The following is an 18,151-nucleotide window of genomic DNA, read 5'->3' on the forward strand; positions in this document are numbered from 1 at the left end:
TCAGAACAGAAAGGAGTGGACACACTTACAATAAAAACAGCTTTTATTCATCCTCTTGCAACCAAGTATTCTAAAAAGTTCAACGTTATGAAGACCGCAGTGTGAATCTATCTCGTAGTGAATAAACATCTCAGATACTCTCTGTTATATATAACATAAAGATGTTCGGTATATCAATTTCTGGTTGGTTTATGTACATTCTGGCACCTGATAGACCGATATGGCACTGCTTCTGCCTCCTGGAAACTCCTGGACCAGAAGGCTCTTCGCCCTCCTGAACCTGAACACCGTTCGCTCTTCTGAACCGCTCTCCTGAACCTTGAAGACCGTCGGCTCTCCTGAAGACCGCGCGCTCTCCTGAACCGCTCTCCTGAACCTGAAGGCCCTTCTCTCTGGCGGTTCTCCAGCTTCAGACCTCCTCATTAAGGGTCTTTGGATGCGGATTCATTTTTCTGCTTGGGTCAAAGTGGGCGCCTGCTGGAGTCCCTGGGCGGGCCGCACGGAGGGGCTCACATGGGGTAGAACTGGGAGGCGGCCTCTGAGGACTGGATCTCCACCTGGGCCATCTTGAACTGGGTGCACTGCAGCCACTTGCGCAGGGCCAGCGGCAGGGCCCCCGGGGCCTGGCCCTGCAGCGACTGGTGGTTCACGCGGTTCTGGATGGCCTGCAGACGCAGCTGCAGCCCCGCAGACAGGTGCTGGACACGAGGGGGGAACACGGACAGGGTCAGCCATGGCACACCCTGGGAGACACCATCGGACCCCCCCCCCCCCCCCCAAGACCCCTCATGACCCCCCTCAGACCCTGGGAGACCTTCAGACCCCCTCAGACCCCCCCCCCCCCAGACCCATTAAGAGCACCTCAGACCCCCTCACACCCCCTAGACCCCCCCCGCCCAGACCCATTAAGAGCACCTCAGACCCCCTCACACCCCCTAGACCCCCCTGCCCAGACCCATTAAGAGCACCTCAGGCCCCCTCATACCCCCTAACACCCCTTAGACTCCCCGCCCAGACCCATTAAGAGCACCTCAGACCCCCTCATACCCCCTAACACCCCTTAGACTCCCCGCCCAGACCCATTAAGAGCACCTCAGACCCCCTCACACCCGCCCACACCCCCTAGACCCCCTCTGACGCTGGGAGACCCCCCCAGGCCCCTCAGAGGGAACAGAGCTGTCTGTCCATGTGTTAGAACATTTACATTTACATTTAGGGCATTTGGCAGACGTTTTGTCCCAAGCGACTTACAATCAGGTTTTATCAGAAGAAAGAGAAACAATATAACGCTGTCCGAACAATAAGGATATTCATAGAACTAAGTGCCAAGCACTAACAATTGTTATGGTTAACCCATTATCCGTATACAACAAAGATAGCCAGGATAAGACGCTACATGATGCTAAGTGCTATTTGTAAGCGTACAAAGACATACAAACATACAATAAATGAGTACAAAATATATGGAATGACCTGAGAGTTCAAAAGGCTCACCTTGAGGTTGGACTGGATCATGGGCAGCCACATGGGGATGAGCTGAGAAGGCAAGATGTTCAAACCACAAGATGTTAAAACACTCACACGTCCACACGAAGAACTGTGGTGTGTTTGTGTGTGAAACTTGCAAAGTGCCTAACCTTGACAAATATAGTTGAATTGCATTCCTGCAGGGCTTCCATTAGACTAATGACGTGAAGGCACACCATCTCCACCATCTGGAGGGGAAGCAGCGCATCGCCAATGTGTGCATTAGTTTGTTTTCCTTTTACCGTCTCACTCTTTCAAAGACAACACAAATTGTCCAAAATACGAGTTTACACATCAGAGGCGACCGCGATGTCCTCGGTGCACATCTCCCGTTTAGACGTTATTTTCTGAACGAGAAGACATCATCTGAAGGTTTGAAGCTAGACGCGCTCCCGGCAGGCCGGGGGGGTGGGAGGGACGGGAGGGAGGGAGGGAGGGAGGGAGGGAGGGAGGGGAGGGACGGGAGGGAGTTGGAACAGACGGGCTCTTCACCACTTTGTTGTGCGCCATTAGCTGCAGGATGCTGGGCGTGACGCGACTCCAGAACTCCAGGCCCGTCAGGATGGCGCTGGAGGAGAACTCGTTGTGGTTCTGGTTCTGGAGGGCCGGCGCCGCCGCCGCCTGCTCACAGTAGATGGTCCACAGCTGGGCGAACATGAAGGCGTGGAACAGGGAGCACATGTGGAGCACCGACGTCTGCAGCGGCATCGAGAAAGAGGAGAGAGGAGAGGGGAGAGGTGGGTCCCAGCGCCGGGAGAGAGGAGAGAGGAGAGAGGAGAGAGAGGAGAGAGGAGAGAGGAGAAAGGAGAGAGGAGATAGAGGAGAGAGGAGAGAGGAGAAAGGAGAGAGGAGAGAGAGGAGAGAAAGGAGAGGTGGGTCCCAGCACCGGCAGAGGGGAGAGAGGAGAGAGAGGAGAGAGAGGAGAGAAAGGAGGGAGGAGTAAGGAGAGATGGATTCTTTTTTATGACAAACCGTTGGTTTTCTTTGTATTAGTGGATAGAGAGGATAGAGAGTTTGAAACCCAGCTGAAAGGTTCAGGGTTCAATCAAAAGGGCCAATTTCTTTTTTTAATGCTTCTAAAATAATTAGCATACCCTCCCTTTAATCGCCTGTGTCTGAGTTCACCGGATAATAGCGTCAGATAACGACATGTTAGAATAGCAACCGGCCAGACCTTGGACTGCTCGGGGAAGCCGATGAGGATGACGATGAGGTGGTCTGCGATGTGCGAGCCCGCGTCCAGAGGGATGGGCATGCAGGCGGTGGAGCCCTGGAACAGGGCGCAGTGCGTCAGGGACCCCAGCAGCAGCCAGGAGAGCTGCCGGATGTGGGACACGCACTCGATGAACTCCTTGGGCCTGGACACGAGACAAGGTTAGACAACATAAGGGATAGCCTACCATCAGTTACACTTAGAGGCTGAACACACTGAGAGAGTCGCTGTTGGTACAGAGCTAACAAACAATACTGGGCAAGGTTAGCTAGAACGTAACACTACGTGATAAAGCCTAGCATCAGGTAGTTAGATACTGAACGCACTGACTTTATTACCATAGAAACTGAGTCGTAATGCACTATATTTAAACGGCCAAACTACAACAGCACGTTCAATATCATCCACTAGACACCGAAGAAGTTACTGACTCGGTACAATGCCCGATAGAAACGCAAGCTACTGCCTAATTCAAAAGAGAGCTACGCAACAATACCTCTGACTATCATGGTTAGATGATGGTTATTATTAAGCTGTTTAGATTGTGAGTAGATACTGTTTGCACACTGATACAACTACCAGAGAAACTCAAGCTAATGCATAGCAGAAAAACAAGCTAACTCCTATCCACTACTATTGACTTCGTTCACCGAGCGGCCATCTCGGTTTTGGGGGGATAAGGTGGCCTACTATAGCGGCCATGACTTACCCTTGCTGCATGGCGGAGGGGGGGTGATAGAGCCAGGGCAGGTAGCGGACCACCGCCTTGTTGTCGCGGTGGTTGCCCTTGCTGATCTCCATGGCGGCCACCTGGGCCAGGCCCACCTTCAGGTTGCCCCCGAAGGTGTCCTCGTGCAGGGGGTGGCAGCAGGCCTTCATGTGGCTCTGAGAACAGGGGTGAAAGAGTCGACCGGTGAGCCGGGAACAACAGATTTACCGACACCGATACGAGGCGTGGTGATGGACGCGTCACGGAGGGCATGAACCCGAGCCTCACTTTGAGTTTGGTCAGTGTGTGCATGTCAGCAATGAAGTCCAGCAGCTCGCTGGTGTACTGCCGCATGCACTCCATCGCCGCCGTCGAGCACTGAAAGAGAAGGCCAGGCCACGTCTCGTATTGATTCGGTTCATCCGTCATCAGGGGGAACAGGGTGGGCTCTCTGCTTTGTTGTTTGCTGAGACTTTGATATTCATTAGAAGCTTTTTTACGGAAATAAACCCGTGAGGAAGGCTTTACCACTGGCAGCGATGAGATCATGTGCTTCTGGATGATGGTGGACTCCGCCAGCCGCGTTCCAATATCTGCACAGACAAACTGAACAGAGAACATCCACAACCACTCAGTCCCCTGGGTCACGTCAAGCACACCACTGGAGCAGCGGAACCGTGGACGAGCGTGGTCGGTACCTGAACCAGCAGCAGTAAGTTTGTGTCGGGGAGAGGGGACTTGAACTTCAGGGCCTGCAGGAGCTCCATCACCACAATGCGAGACATGTAGAACTTATCCCTCTCCTGGGTACGAGAGGACACAGCGAGAGGGGGGGAGAGACAGGGAGAGATGGGGAGAACGGGAGAGAAAGAGAGAGAGTAAATGTACTGTTCCTTTATCGCCGCCCTTTACTCATGCTGTGAGTGGAGCATAAACTCTGTCGCCTGAGTGGAGAGAGCGAAGGACATGCAGGGAAGCGAGAGGGAGGGGGCGGGGAGGGGAGGGAGGGAGGGCGAGCGAGCGAGAGAATGCACGGAGAGAAGGGGAGACTGAGGAATAGATTTAGGCCAGTCCAGATCTCTCGTCCCTGAATCCCAGTCAGCTCAGATGAGGCTGTCAGGCTGCCTGCTCCCTCCCTGAGGACAGACTCCTCTCTCTGCTCATCCCTGCCACACAAAGCCCAGCTGCCTGTTTACAAACCACACTGTCATCCCCTCGCATGCCTCTCTCCTCATCTCCCTTCGCCTGCCTCTCCCCTCATCTTTTTCCTCATCTCTCTCTTCTCATACCGCTCTCTTCTTATCTCTCTCCTCCTCTCTGCCTCATCATCTCCCTCAGCCTCTCCCTCTGTCCTCCTTCTCCCTCCCTCCTCATCTCTCCTGTTTCCCCATCTCTCTCTTTCCTCATCGCTCTCAGCCTCTCTCTCCCTCCTCATCTCTCTGACTCTCCCTCTCTCTCCCTCCTCATCTCTCTCTGGTTCTCCCTCTCTCCTCATCCCTCTCTCATCTCTTTTCATCTCCCTCTCTCATCTCTCCACCTCCTCATTTCTCTCAGCCTCTCCCACTCCTCCACTCCCGCTCTCTCCGTCTCTATCTCCTCACCTCCCCTCTCTCATGTGTCTCTGTATCCCTCTCTCTCGCTCTATCCTCTCCATCCTGACTCCCTATCCCTCTGCTTCCCGCTCTCTTTCTCTCTCTGTTTCCATTAGTGTTTACTGATACTGGTGTCAGTGTAACACCCCCCCCCCCCCCCCCCCCCCCGCTCCTGGAGGAATGCAGGCTATGCTGCTGACCTTTCCATTGCTTTGCTTATAAGCGCCTGGTGCATTGCTGGACGCAGCACTGCACTGATTAAAAGTTAATTGTGCGCCTCTTTTAGTAACAAAGCAAAGCTCAACTTCTCCCGTCAGGGGGACAGAGGACAGACAGGCCCTGGGCCCCAAAGGCCCCAATCAACACAAAGGTGACTGGACAAAGTTTCCCCCCCAGGTGTGAGGAGAGTAGCCTTTTCCCATCTACACAACCGCCTCCATAGCCGGTGTTCAGACCTTCACCCCCCGCCCCGCCCGCCGGGAACCGACGGCGGGCGGGGCGGGGGGCGGGGGGGGCAGACCCCACAAAGCCATTGGTCATCCGGACCGGGTGTTTTGAAAGGCGGATATTATTCGTTGAGGGATTAAACAGAGTGTAGAGAATCAATACTGCAGGAGACATAAAGCATGCAGCGCGGACAGTGGCGGGGCAGAGAGAGGATCCATCTCCCCAGACGGGGCAGACGGCCCTGGCTCCAGCCACACCGTGCTCAGAGAGCCCCCCTCGCCAGCCCCGGCTCCGTCACTAATCATGTTAATCAATACGAGCTGATTGCCTACTTAATCATGTGTGACACGCAACCACAACGTCTGCCCCCGGAGGAACGCCGAGCCAACGCTGCCAAAACCGCAGAGAACCTGTGTGGACATGTTTGCGACAATCGTTTTATTCTGTGTGGTTAGTCTATCCTCTCTCGTACAGAGAGCGTCTGCTACGCCACTAAATGTCGTTAGCCTCATAGCATGATTGCCTCAGTCATTTCTTGACCACATTGTTATATCTAACCTTACTCTACTCTCCTAACGCTGCTGTTCACTGTGCCTCATTGGCTGGATCCTAAGCCAATCAGAGAGCTTTTTACATTCCGTAATCACCATCTGCCTTAGTCATCTATTTGACTTTTTTTTTTGACTATTTTTGACGCTAAATACAAGATTAAAATATGACTTAGGCGATTATGCTGTGACGCCAACGATACGCAGTGACGCGTGTGTGGAGACGAGCCACAGACATCAGAGCGGGGTACCTTGTTGAAGGTTCTGTAGCACAGGCCGCACAGCTCCACCAGGTAGGACAGGCTGAAGACCCCGTACTGGATGACGAAGCTCACCAGCTTGGAGAAGGGCTCCAGCAGGCTCTAGAGGACCAGGGGCAGCAGGAGGGCACGGGTTAAAGGAGGAGCAGGGTGGAGGTCACAGGTTAAAGGTGGAGCAGGATGGAGGTCATGGGTTAAAGGTGGAGCAGGATGGAGGTCATGGGTTAAAGGTGGAGCAGGATGTAGGTCATGGGTTAAAGGTGGAGCAGGATGGAGGTCACAGGTTAAAGGAGGAGCAGGGTGGAGGTCATGGGTTAAAGGTGGAGCAGGATGGGGGTCACAGGTTAAAGGAGGAGCAGGATGGAGGTCATGGGTTAAAGGTGGAGCAGGATGGGGGTCACAGGTTAAAGGAGGAGCAGGATGGAGGTCATGGGTTAAAGGAGGAGCAGGATGGAGGTCATGGGTTAAAGGAGGAGCAGGATGGAGGTCATGGGTTAAAGGAGGAGCAGTGGTTTGGACGGTCTGTGAACTAGAAATGTTCTGATATAATTTTTTCCTTCCTGATACCAATACGGATTCCTGAAGTGTCAAAAAAAAAAAATCAGAACTACTCTATTCACATACATAATCTATAATAATAATAATGCATTTGTATTCTTTGAGTTAAGCGTCTATGTTTTTCCGCCTTGGAAGCTCCAACGAAAGTTAGGTCGGAGATTTCCCATTCCGACTTTCCACCCACGACCATAAACGAGCGCAGCATAACACCGTAGTGTTTGTGCTATTCTTTGCCGGTATAGTAAATGACCTTGATAGTATCGGGATCGGCGCATAGAATTGCGTACTCGCCGATACCCGAATTTCCGATACTGGGATCGGTATCGGAACAACTCTACTGTAAACGCTCCACGGCATGCGCGGGCTTACCCGCGTGGCGTTGGTGGTGGGGATCTTCAGCAGACAAATGATGATCCTCAAACTGGAATCCACAGGACACTGTGGGGGGAAGGGAGGAGTGGGAGAGATTTAAGAAGAGCGTTCAGTATCTCATCATCATGCATGCATATGGCCCATGGCTCTGCTGCCTCATCGCATATCTGCCTCATCATCAACCCAATTCCTAGCTAGTAGGCACCGCATCATACAGCAGCACTAATGGACTGTCCCTTCAGTCGCCCATCGACCGGTCCTCTCCTCTGACCTCCATAGGTCAAAGCAAGCAGATGCAGATCAAAGAGCACCATAAGATAATGAGCTTGGAACGCCAATAGCATTGAACCCACTAATGAAATGAAACCAGGGTACAGGACCACAGGTAGGGGGATAACATCTATACCTTAAGAGGCAGCACAGAGGGCAACTTGGCCAGGAAGGTCTGGAACTGATTGCAAATGGTGGTCCACAGGTTGCTGGGGGAGTCCATGGGCAGGGCCTCCATGAAGGTGGCGATGTTGTCCAGGCAGTGCAGCATAGTGCCCCCTGCTGGCAGACTCTTCTTATTGTTCAGCCCCTAGAAGCCCCGCGGAGGCAGAACACAAACCGTAACAGGGTTACATCATAATAGTAATAATGATGCGGTGGAGATGATGATGAGATGTTTCCATTGTAGTGATCAGTCGCTCCTGATCAATCAGCATGCTCATGTAGATAGCGGTTACTGGCGGCGTCCATCACTGGTTGGGTGGACACGGCCGCGTCCCCACTACATGTCCCATCTCGGATATTAGGTCAGCTTACTAGTGTGAACAAACTGATAAATCAGCACCGAGCGAGAAGTGGTTTGCTTCAGTGATTTGTGTTTTTGAAAGCGGACATATCATGCTGAGCGTCGCAGCAGGGCCGTTAGGGAGCAACGGCGCTCAGGCTTTGACGAGAGCTCCTCCTGCTGGCCAAACACGGACGCTACATTTGATGTCGGGGAAGAGAAAGACTAAACGTAGAAGCCCACCTCCAGCAACATGTTGAGGGCGGCCACGGAGCTCAGGTCGTTAAAGTCGACCAGAGACGACGCCAGTGTTCTGAGGAAGCTTCCGTCTGGGGAGGAGATGGCGAGAGATGAGGATCGATAGACAGAGAGACGGGGAGGGAGCGATGGGAGAGATACTGAGGTAATAACCGGTAGTGGGGGCGCGGACCTTTGATGTTACTCTGAAAGAGCTGGGGGAGGATGCCGTTGGGGGCCAGCTGATGGAACATACAGCGGAGGAACTGCTTTGCCACGCCCGCCGCGTTCCCTGGGATCAGCATACTGGACACACACACACACCCACACACACACACACACATACGTATATACAGACAAATACACACACACACACACACACACACACACACATACATATTCAGACAAACACAAACACATGCATAAATACACACACACACACACACACACACACACACACACACACACACACATATACACACACAAAAACACACATACACACACACACATACACCACACATACATATTTATCCACACACAGAGACACACACACACACATATACACACACACATATACTCACACACACACACACACACATATACACACACGCACACACAGCTATGAGGAATCACGGCAGGCACACACACACTGTATGCATTAAACATGGAGGTGGTGTTGTGCTTTAAGGGTGGTGTAATGGAGTGTAGTGCAGGGTAATGGCTCTGATGCCTCCTACCTCTCTGCTTGTCCAGGGAAATTGTTGCTGGATGCCAACCTGAGAGGGAATTCAAAGCACAAGCGATCAGCCTACTCAGGGATGAATTATGCATGAGCTATAACGGCAGGCAGGGGGGTTACGAAACTTCATTTAAATCACGGTTGTCTGTGTGTGTGTGTGTGTGTGTGTGTGTGTGTGTGTGTGTGTGTGTGTGTGTGTGTGTGTGTGTGTGTGTGTGTGTGTGTGTGTGTGTGTGTGTGTGTGTGTGTGTGTGTGTGTGAGTATATGTGTGTGTGTGTGTGTGTGCGTGTGCATAAATGGGTGTTTGTGTGTTTATCTGTGTGTGTTTCTGTGCATGTATTGTGTATGTGTGTGTATGTGTATATGTATGTACTTGTGTATGTGTGTCTGTGTATATGTGTGTGTATATATATGTGTGTGTGTGTGTGTGTGTGTGTGTGTGTGTGTGTGTGTGTGTGTGTGTGTGTGTGTGTGTGTGTGTGTGTGTGTGTGTCTGTGTGTGTGTGTGTGTGTGTGTGTGTGTGTGTGTGTGTGTGTGTGTGTGTGTGTGCTCCAGCCAAACCTGCCCACAGACTGCATGATGTCCAGCAGCATGGGGGCGGCCAGGTCGGGGCTGAGGTGGATGAACATGGAGAGGACCACCACCGCCAGGCCCAGGGTCTCCTCGTCGTACTCCTCCAGCACTGCACCGCAGTCACGGCACCTGCAGCCAGCAGCACCACGGGCCAGGGTTAGAGCTATAGGGGCCAGCCTCAGCACCACGGGCCAGGGTTAGAGCTATAGGGGGCCGGCCTCAGCACCACGGGACAGGGTTAGAGCTATAGGGGCCAGCCTCAGCACCACGGGCCAGGGTTAGAGCTATGGGGGGCCGGCCTCAGCACCACGGGCCAGGGTTAGAGCTATGGGGGGCCGGCCTCAGCATCACGGGCCAGGGTTAGAGCTATAGGGGCCAGCCTCAGCACCACGGGCCAGGGTTAGAGCTATGGGGGACCGGCCTCAGCACCACGGGCCAGGGTTAGAGCTATGGGGGCCGGCCGGTCAGTCAGTCAGCCAGTCAGTCAGTCAGTCAGTCGTCCACCGGCCTGGGGTGACGGTGTCAGGGTGGGTTCGGAGGAGAGCTCACCTGTCTGACATGGTGGTGGGCTGCTCGTCTATGAACTCCTCGGGGGCGGGGACAAACATGCTGACGGTGCTGGGAGCGGACAGGAGACTGGTCTTAGTGGGGCCTGGAGAGAGAGAGAGAGAGAGAGAGAGAGAGAGAGAGAGAGAGAGAGAGAGAGAGAGAGAGAGAGAGAGAGAGAGAGAGAGAGAGAGAGAGAGAGAGAGAGAGGGAGGGAGGGAGGGAGGGAGAGAGAGAGAGAGAGAGAGAGAGAGAGAGAGAGAGAGAGAGAGAGGGGGGGAAGGAGAGAGAGAGAGAGAGAGAGAGAGAGAGAGAGAGAGAGGGGGGAGAGAGAGAGAGAGAGAGAGAGAGAGAGAGAGAGAGAGAGAGAGAGAGAGAGAGAGAGAGAGAGAGAGAGAGAGAGAGAGAGAGAGAGAGAGGGAGAGAGAGAGAGAGAGAGAGAGAGAGAGAGAAGATTGGAGAGACACCAGCGTTGAGGAGGTGAAGCAAGGACAGACTGGGTGGATGTACTGGGTAAGCTGGGACACACTGGGCGGATGTACTGGGTGGGCTCCATCAGAGGGCCTAGGGGGGCTGACCTGTGTCCCAGGTGCTGATGTTGTGCGGGGCGCTGGACTGGTGCTCCAGCTGCCTCTTCATCAGCTGGCTCATGGTCAGAGCCCCAAGGGAGCCACGCTTGGCCTGGCGGTACTGGGCTGAGATCAGACACACACACACACAAACACAGGTGAGCTCCTGGTGGATCAGCTGCTGACACTCAGAGAGACGACATTCATATCACACATGATGGAGTTTAGCTGTTTTGATTCAATTGCATCTTCGCTTCCTGAATTAAGTTTTGACATTTAGATGCATAATGTTGACATTTGGATAATTGTTTTAATGCTTGAAGGGGCTGACCCCACAACAAGAACCATTAGTCAGTGGTTCTCTCTGTTAATGTCACTTCTGCCAGGGGTTATTATAACTATCCTCCAAAATATTTGACTTAATCAAATAATTCCTAGAAAGATGTCGTCCGTGTCTGAGGGCCAGGGAGATTCCTGGCGCTGCTGTGACGGAGCGCTGCTGAGGGGGTCTCCACCCAGTGTTCAGACATGTGTTTGAGGAAGGTCTCATGCGTGGAGAAGGTGGAGCATGTGGATCCTACTTGACACTGAAGAGCGGTGGCTGGTTTCGGGTAGAGCAGCCTCGAGGGTGGGCGCGGAGGCTGACTCCCGGGGGTTCTCCAAGGCAGACAGAACCTTGTGATCTGCAAGGGGAGACCAGTGAGAGAGGGCCATCTCAGCATGGAGGTCAGAGCTACATCTGTCGCATGGAGAATCGGCCTGGAGGGCCGACAAAACTCAACGTTCTTCTCAGAAAAGCTATCCAGAATGGTCGTGGTGCCATTCTAAATAATTTACCGGGGTTTATGTATTAGTTTAGTGATTCGCATCGGAATCCATCCATCCAATCTCAAACATAGATCCAAATTAATTCCTTGTTTGTTATGACCAGATTATAAATGCTTCTTTCTGTTGGTGTTATTCTGTTATTGCCAGCTAATTTCTTCCGCACAAATTACAAAGGCCTTTAAAAATATAATCATGCATGCTCTTCCCTTCTGCTTAGTGTGATATTCAATTACAGGTGTCTTTAATAATGGAGGAGGAAGTGACAGACTTGCAGAGCAGAGGACGGGACGCTGGGTGCTGGTGAGGGAGCTTAAGATCTGAGAAGGCCTGGACAGAGACGACCACGGTACAAACAAAGACCCCAAACAGAGACCCCTCTCCCTCCCTGACCCCCCCCCCCCCCCCCCCCCCCTCTTACCGCCATCTGCGGGCTGCTCGCCCGGCTTGTCCAGCGTGTTGAAGGTGATGTCCAGGTACTCCCTCTGGATGGCGCTCACCGCTATCTTCCGCTGCTTGCGTTGCCGCGGGACGATCTGGATCTTGAACTCGGTCTCGGTGCTGTCGCGGTCGGCCTTGGGGTCGCTGTCCCCCTCGTCAGCCATGTCGTCGTCCTCCTCGTCGTCGCCCTCGCCGCCGTCCCCGTTGTTGTTGTTGCTGTCCTTCTCTGGCGAGGAGGCGGGCTCCGCCGCGTCTTCCGGGATGTCCAGGAAGACGGTGGGCCGCGCCAAGGGGCTGGCCCCGACCCCGCCCGCCGGGCCCCCCTCCAGGGACACGGAGGCGTCGTCCAGCGAGGTGTCGGGGAGGTGCGGCGTCTTCCTCAGCAGGTCCCTCTTCTGCTTCAGCGTCATGGGGCTCTCGTGGCAGACGTGGTCCGCCGGGTCGGGCAGCTCCAGGGAGGCGCACGGGCTGACGGCGCGCGGCTTCCGGGCGACCCGCAGCTGATCCGGACCGGCCTCCGCCTGGAGGGCGGGCGCCGCCGCGGGGCGAGGGCTGCCCCCGCCGTGGGAGCAGTTCTCCACGCTCACCTGCACCAGAGGGGACAGCGGCCGCGAGCCTCCGGCGCCCGCGCTCACCGGGGACACGGGGATCTTGCCGCCGCCGTTCAGCCGGGAGCCCACGACGGCGTCGAGGTCGAACTCCTCGTCGCTCTCCACGATGCGGAGCGGCGGCAGCGGCTCGAACACCAGCGAGTCGCTGTCCGACATGGAGAGCAGCGAGTGCTTCTCTGGGATGGAGGTGCAGTCGGAGGACAGGTCGATGAGGTCCTGCTCGTCGCCCTTGCCCTGGGCCGAGCCTGCCGAGGAGGTGCCCTGGTCCGGCCGGTCCTCGAAGGTCTCCATGCAGCTGAGGCGCACCTCGGGGATGACGGGCTTGGCGCTGTCCCGGGAGCAGCGGCGGTTGGGCAGGTCGCTGCCCTCCACGCGGACCGAGGAGCTGTCGGACGAGCCCTTGCCGTGGTGGTGGTGGTGGTGGTGGTGGTGGTGGTGGTGGTGGTGCCGGCTGTGGAGGGAGGAGGCGGCGGCGGAGGAGGAGGAGGCGGGGGCCGCCGTGGACGGGGCCTGCAGGTCGCAGCGGTCGATGCAGGACTTGCGGCGGTGCTCGTCCAGGTTGTACAGCAGGGAGTCGGTGTTGGAGATGTCCAGGGACTTCTGCTTGTGCATGGCCTGCAGACGCTTCTTGCGGGTGCTCTCCTCGCGCACGCAGTGCAGGATGGTGTCCGGGAGACCCCCCCCCTCGCGGCACTCCGACAGCTCGATGTCACCTGGACCAAGGAAAACGATCAGGCACACACATCAGGAAAATGATCCCGTTCCCATGGACATCTTAACTGGGTGGACTTGGGACAGTGGCTCCTTACTCTTCTTGGCGTTCAGCTCTACCGGCTGGTACTTGACCGACTTGCTGCCCCCGATCCTCTTGAGGCGGGCGAAGAAGGTCTGGGATTCCTTGTTGCCAACGCCCGTTGGCGTGTCGTGAATGTCTGACTCATCAAAAACACTGTCCTCCTCTAAAAGAACCCAAGAAAGAACCAAAGAAAGAACATGGTAGTATTAGTACTTGCATGCAGATAAGGTCACTTTAGTCATAAGTACAGCAGTGCAAAAAATGATGATATCTAGAGTAAGGGACAGCTAGCCTAATGGGCATCTAGAGTAGCAGACATCTAGAGTGAGGGACATTTAGAGTGAGGGACATCTAGAGTGAGAGACATCTAGAGTGAGGGACATCTATGGCCTTGTTATCTTCTCTCCAGAAACTGGCACCATAAATAACGGAGCCCTCAGGTTCAGAGGTTATCAATAGAAGAAAGGGAAGCTCACCCTTCTCCTTCTCGCTGTAGCGGCTCATGTTGGAGTTGTCGCTGTAGAGCGGGCCGGCGGTGGCGTGCGGGCGGCAGCTGTGGTACTGGGCGTTGAGCGTGTTGATGGTGATGTGGATCAGGTGCAGGATCATCTTACTGCCTTCAATTTCTCTGTACGGGTACTGCAGAGAACACGCCCACAGATTAGACGGCTGTCCTAAATCCCCCCTCCACTCGCTTGCATGATAAAAACCCGTTTGTTTTCCGTTGGCTTGCTCCGGATTTACCAGGATGTTAACTCAGAGTGTCGGCAGTTGTTGTCACAGGGTATCACCGTTCTTAAAGGGTGTGAATCACCACCACATGCTGCAGAGTGGTAGTGGGAGGTGGAGTACCTTGTAGAGGATGACCAGCAGCGTTTTGAGCCACATCTGCCTGATGTGCGGCCGCAGCGCCCACAGAGAGCATCGAGGAGGCTGCTGGAAGTAGTGCCTCAGCTGGGGGCAGGTGCAGTACTTAAGCACCTGCACCACCAGGGGGAGCAGCTGCTTGCCCAGACCGATGTTGTAGTCCATGACCTGGAAGAGAGAGAGAGACAGAGAGGGGGGGGGGGGGATGGGGGGAGAGAGAGAGACAGAGAGGGGGGGGGGATGGGGGGAGAGAGAGAGACAGAGAGGGGGGGAGGGGAGAGAGAGAGGGGGGGCAGGAGGGAGAGGGAGAGAGAGAGAGAGAGAGAGAGAGAGAGAGAGAGAGAGAGAGAGAGAGAGAAGGTCAGTCTGACTGCAGGACAACAAATGCGAGCTCCTCCCCTCTCCTCCCCTCTACTCCCCTCTCCTCCCCTCTCCTCCCCTCTCCTCCTCCTCCTCCTCCTCCTCCTCCTCTGTTCTAAACATCAGAGCGAAAAAGCGAAAAAAAAAAAAAAAAAAAAAAACAGCGGGCGGGGTCGGTCACTTGTGCGATGCCGGCGATGAAGGCGTTGAAGCAGGTGGTGGTGCGCATCTTCTGCGGGGCGATCATGAAGCAGCCCTCCTGCTGGTCGAAGCCCAGCAGCACGTACAAGTGGCGCTTCACTGTGTTGAAGGCCTTGGCGCTGCCGATGTCCAGCTCGGCGCTGCTCTGGTCCTTGGCCATGAACTTCATCAGCACCATGATGAGCATGTGCACCGTCTGGTGGTCGATGCCCGCGTCCTCGGGCAGGACGTCCCGGATGCCCGAGTCTTCCTCGGGCGACGGCGTCTGGCCTAGGAGAGAGGCTGAAGCGTCAGGGTTAAAGGTCGAGAGGAAGCGCGCTGCGGACACACAGAGAGAGGGGAAAGGGGGTGGGGGGATGTGAGGGGGGTGACGGGGGGAGGGCGGTGAGGAGGGGGGGGAGGGAGGGAGGGAGGGGGGAGACACACCGGAGGGTGGGGTCACTCATCTTCCTCCAAGAAGGACATGTCAACAAACACTTTGAGGACGGAACTACAGACACAGTCATGGAACACGTGAGATGGGGAAACATAAATAGACGGGCAGACTAGCCTTGCGTCAGTTTCTGTGCTTCTCTTTCGCCCGTGATGGAACGAGCAAACATTGGTTTTTCATACGGTCGAGTCAGCGCATCATCTACACAGTCTTGTTTAAGTTGTGTTTTTCTGTTCATTGAGATTCTAAAGAAAATACCATGTTGGACCTTCTCTATCATATCTCCCAGTGTCAGGGTAGAGTGCTCCTGCTTCGTTAGTCTAAAAAGGCTAAAGATCACATATGGAGGAATCGTTAGCGGCGTGGCAGGCACCACAGTCCTCATGTCTGGGCGTGCTATCACATGAATGCTGGATGTAGATCACTCATACTCACAGTCACACACACACATACAGAGGCGCACACACACACACACACACACACACACACACACACACACACACACATACAGGCACTCACATGCAAACACGTCCACGCATACACGTACACACACACACATATACATGCACACCCATGAATGCACACACAGATTGCCAGACAGCTACGTGTTCGAATGCGAAGTGTTCTTCTTCGGATGTTCCATCGTTACCCAGCGAGATTCAACGTGACACACATCAGACATCCCAGCAGCACTAGAACATCCTAGTCACCGTGCTTCAAAACACATAAAGATGCACATGGGTGAGGAGGAGGAAGAGTAGGAGGAGGAGGAGGAGGGGGAGGAGGAGGAGAGGGAGGAGGAGGATAAGGGGGGGGGGGGGGAGGAGGAGGAGGAGGGGGAGGAGGAGGACAGGAAAATGAGTTCACTTTGGTCAAATAGCGTTTGCAATCTGTCTCAGGAATCCGGTTTTTAACTCAATGAGAGGAAGAGATACAGAGACCAGCCGTTTCGGGACGGTCTCGATAGCGATCCGAGGAGTGCCGTTTCCCGGAACAGTAGATAAGCTTGACCTTCACGTTCCTGTGATGATTCATAGTCCTCACTGTAATAACTCACAATCCCCACACAGTCGGCGGCTGTGTGGGGAACCGCCCGACCCCATGCGTACACGCAGGTCCGAGCCCACCCGCGCGCCGTGTCTGTGCTACTCACGGAGCCGGCTGCTGAGGGACTCGGGGAGCGAGAAGGCCCGCTTGCCGTCGGACGGCGCCTTCACGCTGTCCCGCAGGGACCGGACGCTCTTCTGCCGGTTGCGGGCGAAGCGGGCCCGCCGGATCTTCCACATGGCGGCGTCGCTGAGGTTGGCCACGTTGGTGCGCACCGCTGTGATGGCTGGGCACAGGGAGGGCTGTTGGTTCATGTTTAGCTTCCACGCACTGCGCAGGCAACAATGCAAGGCAGGACACATAGAGGTTATTGGATCATAGAGCAGCCCTCAGACACGAGGTCCTAGTGCAGGGATACCATTGAATACCTTAATGGGACTTCTGTGAGATAATAGTATAAGACAGTATGATAAGAAATATAATAGTGCAGACTACATCGTAATAGTCCTTTCTGTCTCTATATTATGCAAATGTGTGCACCGGAATACAACATTTTACAACAGTTTCTGTGGTCTTGTTGTCGTGTGTCATCCAAAGCAACATCATTAATAATGAATAATGTCTACCATATCCCCTGTCTGCACACTGTGCCTAACGACTGGGGTTGAATGGTGTGTATTTGATATGACGATGTGATAATCAACATGATAGTGCAGATTACATAGTAATATGCATTATTGTCTCAGTATAAAATTCAACATTTGACAAGAGCTTTTGTTGTCATCAAAAGCAGATGTATCAACATCATTAATAATGAATAATATCTATCATATCCCATGTCTGCACGCTGGGCTTAACGACTTGGGTTAAATGGTGTGTACTTGATATGACGATGTGATATTTATAGTAGGGGTTAATGGTAAGGGCTCCATACTGGTGGGGAAGGGGAACTCCTTGTTGCAGTCCAGGTGCAGCTGGGCCTCCAGGGAGAGTGTCTCGAAGCGGTTGACGAAGAACTCCCAGCTGAGCGCCGGGATCTCCTTCTTCAGCGAGTGGAGCAGCAGCAGCTTGCTGAGGATGATGGGCCGGTCCCGCACCACCGTGTCGAACTGGAAGTCCAGACACAGACACAGGCCCTGGAGACACACACACACACACACACACACACACACACACACACACACACACACACACACACACACACACACACACACACACACACCAACCCACACAAAAAAAAACATACAAACATGCAGACACATAAGCACACGCAAACACACACACGCGCGCACATGCACACAAACACACACAAAAAACATACACACATGCATGCACACACACACACACACAAACATGAAAGCACACACACATATACACACACACACACACACACACACACACACAAACACGCATGCACACATACACACCCACACAAAAAAACAGAAACACACGCACACAAACACGCATGCACACACACACAATTAATGGTACAGGTACCATTCATCCACACACAAATATAACGGGTGCATTAATGTCCACTCCCATGTTGACTAGGTTGCAGCAGGCAGTGATCATCTATCACACCAGAGAGGAGGCAGTGCCCCCCCCCCCCCGGTGCTGCTGAGTCAGGGCCCACCTGCAGCGCGGGCCTCTTGATGGTGTCCAGGAGCAGCCGGGCGCGGGTGGCCACCGCCGGGTTCACGTCCTCCACGGAGGCCAGGAAGCAGCAGAAGGCGTGGGCCAGGGAGTACTTCAGCAGGTGGTTCTTGGTGACCGAGCCGATGTCCAGGAACCGGCAGAGCACCGCAACCTTCTCCACTGGGGGGTACATTCAGGAGAAAAGGGGTCAGACACCTACCTCCTCCACTGGGGGGTACATTCACAGAGAGACGGGGTCAGACAC

At 54.3% G+C, this 18,151-nt stretch overlaps 1 protein-coding gene across 5 annotated transcripts in view; it reads right to left on the reverse strand.

Moving 5' to 3' along the window:
• Positions 1-25: 25 nt before the first annotated feature.
• unc79 (unc-79 homolog, NALCN channel complex subunit) overlaps positions 26-18,151 on the reverse strand; it is a 45,878-nt gene continuing 27,752 nt past the window's right edge. For 4 of the 5 annotated variants that reach the window (XM_030356638.1, XM_030356642.1, XM_030356637.1 and 1 more), the window contains 27 exons: positions 17,885-18,066; positions 17,183-17,384; positions 16,355-16,534; positions 14,749-15,086; positions 14,193-14,375; positions 13,817-13,979; positions 13,354-13,503; positions 11,914-13,257; positions 11,249-11,350; positions 10,677-10,793; positions 10,102-10,204; positions 9,541-9,681; positions 8,976-9,014; positions 8,432-8,544; positions 8,245-8,330; positions 7,633-7,806; positions 7,224-7,292; positions 6,288-6,398; positions 4,148-4,252; positions 3,978-4,055; positions 3,738-3,827; positions 3,450-3,625; positions 2,702-2,885; positions 2,020-2,223; positions 1,638-1,715; positions 1,495-1,536; positions 26-698 (listed from right to left, as the gene is read on the reverse strand). In XM_030356638.1, coding sequence (XP_030212498.1) covers positions 510-698; positions 1,495-1,536; positions 1,638-1,715; positions 2,020-2,223; positions 2,702-2,885; positions 3,450-3,625; positions 3,738-3,827; positions 3,978-4,055; positions 4,148-4,252; positions 6,288-6,398; positions 7,224-7,292; positions 7,633-7,806; positions 8,245-8,330; positions 8,432-8,544; positions 8,976-9,014; positions 9,541-9,681; positions 10,102-10,204; positions 10,677-10,793; positions 11,249-11,350; positions 11,914-13,257; positions 13,354-13,503; positions 13,817-13,979; positions 14,193-14,375; positions 14,749-15,086; positions 16,355-16,534; positions 17,183-17,384; positions 17,885-18,066 — 4,943 coding nt within the window. In that variant the 3' untranslated portion in view covers positions 26-509. The remainder of the gene's footprint in view (positions 699-1,494; positions 1,537-1,637; positions 1,716-2,019; positions 2,224-2,701; positions 2,886-3,449; positions 3,626-3,737; positions 3,828-3,977; positions 4,056-4,147; positions 4,253-6,287; positions 6,399-7,223; positions 7,293-7,632; positions 7,807-8,244; positions 8,331-8,431; positions 8,545-8,975; positions 9,015-9,540; positions 9,682-10,101; positions 10,205-10,676; positions 10,794-11,248; positions 11,351-11,913; positions 13,258-13,353; positions 13,504-13,816; positions 13,980-14,192; positions 14,376-14,748; positions 15,087-16,354; positions 16,535-17,182; positions 17,385-17,884; positions 18,067-18,151) is intronic. The other variant, XM_030356641.1, reaches the window with a different exon arrangement.

This window comes from Gadus morhua, chromosome 5 (genome assembly GCF_902167405.1).
Source record: "Gadus morhua chromosome 5, gadMor3.0, whole genome shotgun sequence".
Lineage (NCBI taxonomy): Eukaryota > Metazoa > Chordata > Actinopteri > Gadiformes > Gadidae > Gadus > Gadus morhua.